The sequence below is a fragment of the Sinocyclocheilus rhinocerous genome, unplaced genomic scaffold, assembly GCF_001515625.1.
Source record: "Sinocyclocheilus rhinocerous isolate Xijiao unplaced genomic scaffold, SAMN03320098_v1.1 scaffold756, whole genome shotgun sequence".
Classification (NCBI taxonomy): Eukaryota; Metazoa; Chordata; class Actinopteri; order Cypriniformes; family Cyprinidae; genus Sinocyclocheilus; species Sinocyclocheilus rhinocerous.
The window spans coordinates 511013-522197 of NW_015662039.1; the positions used below are offsets into that span (position 1 = coordinate 511013).

Sequence of the window (11185 nt, forward strand, 5' to 3'; positions counted from 1 at the left end):
TGCTGCTTAATATTTTTTTGGAACCTGTGATACTTTTTTTCAGGATTCTTTAATTAAAGCAGCACTGTGTAACTTTTGGCGCTCTAGCGGTTAATAAACAGAACTGCACACATCCCGCGGAAGAACATTCCAACCGGAGCTACTTCTCTAAGTTTATGTCTATGGCGATTCACGCAGGTATGTGTTACTCCGCAGCGGTGACGACCCGACCAGGCTACAATAGTCCAAATATAAGTACTTATTATAAGTGTACCGTAGTGATTCGGAATGAGACAAAAACGCGGTTTGGAAGTTGAATTCATTATGTACTCGCTCATTATATACATTTAGCAAATTTTGAACACAGAAAAAGTTACATAGTGCTGCTTTAAAGGGATTATCACTGTTACTGTCATAAAAATACCCATTCAAAACCATCTGCAATGACTGAATACTTTAAGCACAAAGCATCTACCTATCTAGATTTGGGATTATCTAGATTTACATATAAATGTGCAATATGCCTGTTTGGACATGTACATGTTAATGAATCCCTCTGTAGCCCCAATGTTCATTTGCTTGACATTAAAAACGAGTACCAGAGTATTAGAACTATTCTGATGATGTTATGCATTTCTAAAACAGGAATAGGAATTGTATCCTCTAAAACATAATGGTGCTCTGATTTTCAGCTTGCTATTAGAGTCTGAATGTACACAAAATGTCATATGGGTCAATGATATGATGCTCATTTTGTCTGAATTTATTAGGAAATACATTTATAATGTACTTTATCCATATAGAGACTTTGATACACTTTCTTTTTCATTGTTTTTTTTTAATAAAAAAAATTAAAAAAAACATTTTTAGGGCATAATTTTAAAATTGTTTAAAAAGTTATTTTAAACTTTAATAATATTTTGTAATATTACTGTTGTGTTTGTTTGTTTTTTTCATCAAATAAATGCAGCCTTGATGAGCATAAGAGACTTCTTTGAAAAACATAAAAAAAATCCTAATGATTCCAAACCTTAATATGCTTCTTTGATCATGATGTTTTTATTTTTAAAATAAAAAAATAATGTTTAGTGCATAAAGCAAAAAAAAAAAAAAAAACTATCTTGATATCATAATGAAGAAAAAAACGCTTCATTAAACGAATGACATTTTTCAGAAGAAAGTGTTTTGGCATAATCTTTAATTGTTATTCTTTAGAAAAAAAGAACCATGCTAATTAATATTTGGATAAACTTATGTCCGTCAAATCGTGTGGTGCAACTAAAATGCAGAAAAAATACAAATCTTTCTTGATAATGGTAAAAAAAATAAAAACATTTTAACTGTATGTAACCAAGATGACTACAGAGAGCACATTTCTAGCAACTTAGCACATATTGTTTTCAACAATTTTTTTTAAATATTGTCATTGACCCATGTCTGTTCATTTTACATAAAATGGCAAGAAGAACAGCGCTTGACATAAACCGTGTAATTTATTTCTACCAAAGCTGTAAATTGTTAGTGATGACTTTAAATGGAAATGTAATTCAACTATTCAAAGGGTCTGTTGTAGGCCTACATTTCATCTGAGATCTGAGAATGACATTTTCATAATAGTCCTTCTATAAAGTCTATACAGTATGTTCAATATAGACTGAATCTAGTTTAATTGTCACAGTTCATTGTTAACAAAGGAATTAACATAAATGTGATTATGTTTGTCTAGGTTGATACAGCAATAATTGAGAGAATCTGTTCTGTGTGATTGCAACTGTAATAAAGACAGAAAATGTCAATCTTTCTTTGTCACTGAAAAGCTTTATTCATTCTGTATAAAACGGTGGTAATACAGCACTTGCTCTAGTTCCAGTGACTAGTGGTTTCCAGTGTGGACACAGAGGCCAGGGAGAGCACTGAAGTGGTGGCTGGCCCGATGCTGCGCAGCTGACTGTACCAGTCGTCCGGCTGTCTGGAGGCGTGTGATGATGGAGCAGAGCCGGAGGACGGCTGGGGTGGGTATCCTCCAGGGGACAGCACTGATGAGAATCGGGGGATATGCGGCAGTGAATGAGGGCACTGGTACTGCCGGCTCATGACGGAGGGAGACACGCACATGCTGCTGAAGAGAGGTCCTCGTCCTGGCATCATGCCCACGGGCAGCACTTTCTGAGAGACACGATCCTGCTTGCGCTGCTTGGCACGCCGGTTCTGAAACCACACCTGCAGCCAGCGAAAGACAGTACAGATACAGTAATCAGACAAGAGAGTCAAGGTTTGGCTGCTCTAGCAACATTTCAATTGCTAATATGTTATTATATCATATTAGATGTTTCAACAGTGGCCAAGAACCAAGAACGCCAGGTGTGAGGCAACAAGTTTCCAGCGATAAGTAATTTGTGTGGCACAGCCAATCAGAAATGATTAAATGTGAGTAAAAGTTTTCGGATTTACAAAATGTTTTTACCAATAAAATTCTTCATAGCTGCTATTTTTTTCTTCTTCAGATTTTCTAACTCATGAGTAAAGTTAAGAATATTTAGAGTTCTGTAGCTATTCTCAAACATTTCTTAAGAACTAGTGCTGTCAAACGATTAATCGCGATTAATCGTTTGACAGCAGCATTCTATTTTTTTTCTTAAGACTGTGTTAAAGACAAAACTTTATTAAACAGAATCATTTGAATTCCTAAAAAAAATTTTGTAAATGAAAAAAACAAACAAACAAAAAAACAAATAGGCCTAAAAATAAATAATCTCTTAAAAGTTAGGATAACCTCCAACTCATCTTAAATCAATGAGTCAAATAAAAAAAACTGTTTTATGAATTTATTGGGTTGTTTAAATTATTAAGCATTACCACGCTATGGCTACACATATATATTACTACTACTCTGTAAAAGAGGATTGCTTGAAATTGTAAATAAAATAAACAAAACAAAGATTTTTGGAATTTCAGTCTTTCTTCTTCAAAATTTGTAAATTCAAAAAATGTTTAGTTCAGCGTGTTACTTGACAGTTCTTTGTAATTATAAGTAAAAAAATTTTTTTGGCATCAAGAAATTATTTTTTTGCCCCCCCCCTCTGTAATAGCAAGGCCTCAAAGAAAAAAAGATCTTAAGAAAAATACTAATTTTTAATAAAATGTTTGAACTTTTTCGAATTTTTCAGGAATTCAACTTAGCTACATTCTTACGATTTTCTCAAGAAATGTCTGTCTTAAGAAGATTTTTGTGAATCTGTCCACAAAAGTAGCAAGCATTATGAAGTCTCTGCTGGGTTTCTATCCACACGTTTTGTTGTGTCACTGTAAATCGCTATCAGTGTGAACAGCAGTCTCAACACCCCAGGTTAGTGTAACTTAAACCTGGAAACATTTCACTCTCAACAGGTTAATTAGCATGTTACCTGTATGCGAGCCTCGTTGAGTTTGGTGGCTCTGGCGAGCTCCTCTCTGTAGTAGATATCAGGATAGTGGTTCTGTCTGAAAGCTAGCTCCAGCTGTTCCAGCTGCTCGTTGCTGAAGGTAGTTCGGTGTCTCCTGCGGGATGGTGAGGGGTACGGTCTCACTCGTCCTCCGCCACCCCGGACGCTCTCAGATGTCCCAGAATCTTTTCTTGGGTGATTTTGAACATCTGCATCCAATAGGGTGAAATTCAAAGAGCCACATTCATTATGAGAAGAACAGAAAGAGTCTTGACTCAGCCAGGTCTCTCTCTAGTTACAAGCAATTTCCTATTGACAGTGAGAGTTTCATCAACCACTGACGCCTCTGAGATGTTGGATTTGTAGGTACACATCTCTCAAATGATGCTCACTGAAGACGGAGGATTTAAGAGCCTTAGTGCTTCCAAACAAACGTCCAGGAACTCAAAAGACAGCAGGCTTTGCCACCTAAACTCAATATCGTGAGAGAGAGGCATGCCAGAGCCCTGAGGATTACGCTCAGCTTAGGCAAACAATGGCCAAAAAAGTGACTAATTTGTCAAATTGTGGGCCTCTTGGTTTCCAGGGCCTATTCACAACATTAGGGTAAAGAGAGGAAGTGCACCAAACTTACCTTAAAAATGGATTTTTGAATGTCATACTGTGCAGTGTTATTTTCGTATCACGTATATAGTATATAGTACTATAGTGTATACTATAATATACTTGTTTTTTTGTTAGCTTTTTTATGTCTATATAGTTTTTAGTTTTAGTTTATTTAATTTTAATTCGTTTTTTATTACTTAAAATAATAACTTAAACCCATTTCAGCTGCTTTTCTTATTTTTATTGTTATATACATTTAAATTTTTTCAAGTAATAATTTTTATTTAATTTTTTTGTTAACGATAATAACCCTGACTCTACCTAATGGATTATAAAAAACGCGCTTCGAAAAGAGTAACCGAAACATGGTATTTCAAGTCAGATAGACCACAGAAAAGATTTTCAATACAGCTTATTTTTCATTTTCAGCATTACGATTTTTGACAATTTTATAATTGAAATAAATAATAAAATAAAATAAACACCTAAAGACTAAACAAAAAGTGCTGACTGATATAAGTATATTATGTATTAAAACCACAGTCACAACTTTCTTGAACACTTGCTGTTCTAGTTTCTCTTTAACATTTTTATATCAGCTTTAGTTTTTTGTGCTACTCTAGTTTACTCTTGAAAGTTGCCATTGCAGAATGACAAAATTCTTGTCATTTGTAAGTTGCTTTGGATGAAGGCATCTGCTAAATTACTAAATTGTAAATATTTGTCATCAATATTTCAAAGGAGTTCTTACCTGCACTTGAGCTAACGGTGACCTCAGAGTAATTTTCAGAGAACTGTTGCTGAGATTTGTCTGTGTCCATTTCAAACTCTCTCTGGTTTGACCCCCGTCCTAACCGAACTCTGCTTTTTCACCGCTATCAGGTGTGACATCATAGAGCAGTCACACCTCTCACCCTGTGCTGAAGCCCACAGTGACATGTACCCGTCAGTGTCAATTGTAAAATAAAACTGTAATGAATTTAGCTTGCTGACATAATAAGCATAAGTAAAAATGTTCCTAATAAATCTGAGTCTCAGTGGTGCAGTGACAACTGAATAATAATATTGGAATTTTGGAATATTAGACTTGGAATTCTGAGAAGAAAATTGTAATTGACTATTTCCACCACCAGAGGGAAAGTAAACATAAATAGACACAAGAGGCGACGGTCTCTGGATCCACTTGAGCACAAAGCAATACAACCAAACTAATGTTTCAATTTAAACAATACATGTTCAGTAATATTTGGGATCTGGGAATATAGCATATTTAGATTACTTCATGTTTTGAACATGTGTTATGTTATCACCTCATATATTTGAGACCAAATTAAAAGTGATTAAAATAGTCCACTAGTATAAATCTGAGTCTCAGTGGTGCAGTGACAACTGAATAATAATATTGGAATTTTGGAATATTAGACTTGGAACTCTGAGAAGAAAATTGTAATTGACTATTTCCACCACCAGAGGGAGAGTAAACATACATAGACACAAGATGCGACGGTCTCTGGATCCACTTGAGCACAAAGCAATACAACCAAACTAATGTTTCAGTTTAAACAATACATGTTCAGTAATATTTGGGATCTGGGAATATAGCATATTTAGATTACTTCATGTTTTGAACATGTGTTATGTTATCACCTCATATATTTGAGACCAAATTAAAAGTGATTAAAATAGTCCACTAGTTTATTCCACTTGCTGCATATTATGGTAAAAGGATTAGTAAAAAAATAAATAAATACTAAAAATACCCACCATCAGGCCATCCACGATGTAGATGAGTTTGTTTCTTCATCAGAACAGATTTGGAGAAATGTAGCATTACATCACTTGCTCACCATTGGATCCTCTGCAGTGAATGGGTGCCGTCAGAATGTTTCTTACAAACACACAGCTTTTCACTTCACAAGGCGTTGATTGATGAAATGGAGTCATGTGGATTACTTGTGGATTATTGTGATGTTTTATTAGCTGTTGTACTTTTCTCAAAAAGTTGTGTTTTTGTACGAATCAAAATGTACAAATTCACCACTAGTTGGCTGAAATGTAAAATAGTTATGAAGTGCCATGAGAGTTTGTTCCAGAAAACAGTTTTTTTTTTTCTTTTTGATTAAACATTAATCTGATTATTTGTTTGTCAAGCATGAAGAATCAAATTGGTTCTGCTAGACCAGACTGAAGAGCTCTGACAGACGGGATAAAAGTCAGTCAGGCCTCAGAGTCAGAGACATGGCAAGTATGAGCGTCATTTTTTGCCAAGGTGGGTGACTTAGTGTTCCTGAGGGAGTCTACAGTCAACCAGACCCGGACTGCCAGGATCTGCCTGTTCTTTTCCACAGTTGAAACATGATTTATTCAAGAAGAAAAGAAAGTGAGTTGCGTTCACATGCTGTCCACTAACCTCAACATTAAACCACAAAGTAACTTTTGGTCTGAGGGTCACTGAGGTGATGATGACTGAATATAGTTACACCTGTCCTGCAGAGAACCAACAGATGCTTCTCAAGTAACTCAGTCTACTTTACTGTACTCTTTTCAGCAATCTATCTATCTATCTATCTGTCTGTCTGTCTGTCCGTCCGTCCGTCTATTCGTTTGTCCGTCTGTGTCTGTCTGTCTGTCTGTCTGTCTGTCTATCTATCTATCTATCTATCTGTCTGGCTGTCTGTCTATCTATTCGTTTGCCCGTCTGTGTCTGTCTGTCAGTCCGTCCGTCCGTCCGTCCGTCTGTCTATTCGTTTGTCTATCTGTGTCTGTCTGTCTATCTATCTTTCTATCTATCTATCTATCTATCTATCTGTCTGGCTGTCTGTCTATCTATTCGTTTGTCCGTCTGTGTCTGTCTGTCTGTCTGTCTGTCTGTCTGTCTGTCAATCTATCTGTCTGTCTGTCTGTCCGTCCGTCCGTCCGTCCGTCCGTCCATCCATCCATCCATCTATCAAGATTTGGCTACTATCTTACATATTCCTTATAATTTTTTTTTCTTTCCATCCATCCATCCATCAAGATTTGGCTACTATCTTACATATTCCTTATAATTTTTTTTTCTTATTTCTTTTAAAGTTAAAAGATAAAGATATTGAGATACTTAAATGTAAAATCTAAACTATGAAAACACATGTTAACGTTCTTATTTTTGTCATATAGAACCATTGTGCTGTTCATATAGAGTAGAATTAGTAAGACTTCTGCTGTGCTAATGCCTAATGTCTATGACTGCTGTTAAGCATTTAAGCCTTGTGTAAGAAAGAGCTCAAATGAAAAGGAAGCAGATGGGTGTGTATGAGTAGGCAGGGTCAGCCCAAGGGCCTGTTCCCAGAGCTGGAGAATCACAGGGACTAGCCAAACTCTGCAGACCCCCAGAACGCTGTGGTCAACCTGCCCCCAAGACCTTCGGGAATTTCCAAAAGTCTGAGGAATTCTGACTCAGACTAGTCCCGGTACAGAACTGGGAGGAGGGTCTGCCTGTGAGGCCCATAGTTTAACCACAACCATACACTCACAAGCACATACACATATACACAAGCATACATGTGCATGTAACATTTTATTGATACTCAGAGAGGAACTTCTCTTTTCCCAATTTCCTGGGGCTGAACTAAGAGTGACCTGGCTTGCTGTCCTTCAGCCCTGATGGAAGGAATGTAACCCAACACTCTCTGCCCTGTCTTGGTGGCTTGCATGTCTGCGTATGTGTGCGCACACAAACAACAGGGTGATGGAGACACAGATTCACCCTTTTTTTTCCATTTATTAAGGAAATAGCTACAATTGAAAGAGATATGAAGTACATTATTTACCATAAAATATATTAGCCATATACAAATGTACAGTACTTTTGACAAATATGTTTAAAATGGTGTCTAAAATATTGGATTCCTATCATACCTGAAAACAATGTAACATAAAATAAAAGATATAATATAATATACTATAATAATTGATTACTTGCTACAAAACATCTGACGAAATATCAGCAATATATATTTTGCTTATAAAAATTAAATGCACTTTTGACAAATATGTTTAAAATGATGTCTAAAATGTTATTTTATTCAATTTTTTTTTTTACATTTTATTTTAGATTTTTATTTATTTATTTGATTGATTGATTGATTGATTGATTGATGGTGTAGTTACACCATCTACCAGCAGGGTCAAATCAAGTAATGCTATCAGCCAAACTTTACCCCTTAGTTGGCCCTCATGGTGTCTGCCATGTTAAAATCACATCACCACCTAAATATCACTCATTTAATCTTGGTAAACTCCCCCATTATCACACCATTTGAGTTGGGGAATAAACTACTCAAAGGAGGAAAACATGCCTGCGAGAATAGGGTATTTCTACAATGGTATTTGAAAACTGGTATTGGCCAGCAAAAAATAAAAAAAAAATGACTTGTTAGTGCACTGGAGACTGAATGTTCTTAACTGATTACAGTTGTTTTTGTGGTTTGTGAAAATGTCATTTTCGTGCAGTCTCGCACACATGGTCTTCATGAAAGACGTCAGTGCTCTAACATCAGACAGATATCTTTAAACTGTACTGGACAGATTTGTGTCTTGCCAGCATATATCTCTTTGGTGACTCTCCCATTCGTTTGTATATAAGAACACAGACTCGTGTGCAAGGTGAAAGAGAAAGTTTTATCAATGGAGACTTGTGCGATAATAAACAGGTTTATATCCATAAAGGATAACTTTATTAGCCTATAAAAGCTGCTCCCAGTGCAGCTAGACAGGCAATTATCCAGCTGTCTGCATTCCCCCTCCCACATAGTATACACTTTTCTCTAGGAGCGAGAGGGAAATGTATAGTCTGCTGAGGTTCGCTAGTGATGTGCAAACTCTTGTGTCTGGGGCACGAAATGCTGTAAGTGAGTGGCATAGTGGAATTTTCACCCGTCCCAGTGGTCTTGACCTCTCAGTATATGCCTGTAGCTGTCTGGAGAGAGAGAAGAAACACAGGTGCTTCCACGGGATCTCAGATGGGACTGCGCGAAACAGGATACCACCATCGCTCACAGGCATCCAGACAACACCTCGGCAAATCTACCCAGCCAGACAAACTTGCCAACAATTCGCACACATACACCACGCCAGCTCCGGCTCATTTTCAGGAACTTTCCAAAACAGAAAAGGGGAGAGAAAATATATTTTTTAACTCATGTAAAAAGCCACCACCACAACACTAGGTTGCTAGAAAATAGCCCATCCCAAAACCTCCACAGGATTTTTCCCCGGCTATTTTATTGTTTAGCAACCAAAATGCATACATTCGAACACTTGAAAAAGTGACGGCCCATTTCTTTTAAACAAGCAATTTCTGTCCATAGCACAAAATGGTTGAGTTACATGTCAATGTTTTATATTTAGGGCAAGGGTTTTGTAAAACTCATGAGCAACAATAATAAGCTGTGTCCCAATTCAGGGGCTGCATCCTTCGAAGGCTGCATTCAAAAACCACTGTGGCACGATAAAAGCTGTCCCAATTCAAAGGCTCCCTCAAACTGCGGCCTCGAAATGCATCCTTCGTTTACCAGGCAACGAAGAATACAACAAATGGATCCTTCATGGCCCAGACTATCCCAAGATTCATTGCACACCAGTGACAACAGGATTTTTTAGAGAGCATGTCGGATTACACTTTTAAATGTAAATATTGCATTTCAGTGGTTTAAATGTTGACATATTTTATTAAGGAACAGTTTTATAGATAGTTCATATGTTTTATGTACATGAATGGATCAAGGTGAAGATATTTAGACAGGTTCTGAATCCTGTTTTGTTTTCAGACAGTTTAATATCATTAAAAAAATAATCCAGTACAAACATTTCTGCCAAAATTATGACCAAAATCTTATATCACGATATGAGTAATTTTATTTCACGGTAACGATATATATCACAATATAGTTATTTTTGCTTTAAATAAGGTCTTTATGATATCAAAACGTTTGATACCATAGAAATTTCATAATTAGTGTCAATATCACAAAAAAATAATACTAGCCTAAATAAAAAATAAAAAAAATAAAAAAACTCAAGATCACTGAAGACAAGTAAACAGTGATTAAAAAGTAGTTCATATGTTTTATGTACATGAATGGATCAAGGTGAAGATATTTAGACAGGTTCTGAATCCTGTTTTGTTTTCAGACAGTTTAATATCATAAAAAAAATAATCCAGTACAACATTTCTGCCAAAATTATGACCAAAATCTTATATCACAATATGAGTAATTTTATTTCACGGTAACGATATATATCACAATATAGTTATTTTTGCTTTAAATAAGGTCTTTATGATATCAAAACGTTTGATACCATAGAAATTTCATAATTAGTGTCAATATCACAAAAAAATAATACTAGCCTAAATAAAAAAAAAATAAAATAAAAAAACTCAAGATCACTGAAGACAAGTAAACAGTGATTAAAAAGAATAAGAAACTAATTACAAACAATAGGATGAAAAATACAGTAGAACAAACATTTGTTATGCTTACCTCCTTTGAAGTGTCTTATTGAGTCCTGTTTGTCCTATTCTGAGATGAGTGATGACCACTTCTTGCCTTAGATTTTTATCCATCTCTCTTCCAACACCAACTGTGTTTGAATATTATAAAGATGCCTTCCTGTGTCAATAATATCCCAATACTCTGCCATATATTTTGTGTATAAACTTTTATTATGGTCTTAGCTCCAGCTTTACTTAATGCAATCTGCAAATCGACTATTTGACATTTAAGAGACTTTTTGTCAAATAAATCCACTTCTTCATTTCCTTTCTCACCTACATGTGCAGGAACCCAAATAAATGATACATTACGTCATCTTTATTATGTAATCTATTTATTGTTTGATATATTTCATTTAGAATATCAAGTCTGCCATGATTTCCCAGATCTAATACTTGTGGGAGCAGACAAACTATCAGATGCAACTAGGGCTGCACGATAAATCGAAATGGAATCGAGATCGCGATGCATCTACAGAAGCAGCAAAGATAGCCTCTTCAGAAACGTGTGTGACGCGTCTGGAATAAACCATAGACTGTATAAAAACATAAACACAAGAATTGAGTGGCCGCAATCAGCTTCAGATGCTGTATCAGAGCCACACTGCACCGCAGACGTGTGCAGTGTAAATTGTCTAAGCAATAA

At 35.9% G+C, this 11185-nt stretch overlaps 1 protein-coding gene across 1 annotated transcript; it reads right to left on the reverse strand.

Moving 5' to 3' along the window:
- Nucleotides 1–1839: 1839 nt before the first annotated feature.
- On the reverse strand, nt 1840–4828 carry LOC107727379 (homeobox protein prophet of Pit-1-like). Its single transcript, XM_016537229.1, has 3 exons — nt 4759–4828; nt 3384–3610; nt 1840–2199 (listed from the first exon to the last, which is right to left on the reverse strand). Exons 1-3 carry the CDS (start codon nt 4826–4828, stop codon nt 1840–1842), a joined length of 657 nt encoding a protein of 218 aa, XP_016392715.1.
- Nucleotides 4829–11185: the final 6357 nt, after the last annotated feature.

Excerpts from the sequence above, each read along its gene's own strand:
- LOC107727379 (XM_016537229.1), bottom strand. The coding sequence starts at position 4,828 with ATGGACACAGACAAATCTCAGCAACAGTTCTCTGAAAATTACTCTGAG. Across the intron at positions 3,611-4,758 it reads CACCGTTAGCTCAAGTGCAG|ATGTTCAAAATCACCCAAGA; the intron begins GTAAGAACTCCT and ends TATTGGATGCAG. Across the intron at positions 2,200-3,383 it reads TCAACGAGGCTCGCATACAG|GTGTGGTTTCAGAACCGGCG; the intron begins GTAACATGCTAA and ends CGCTGGCTGCAG.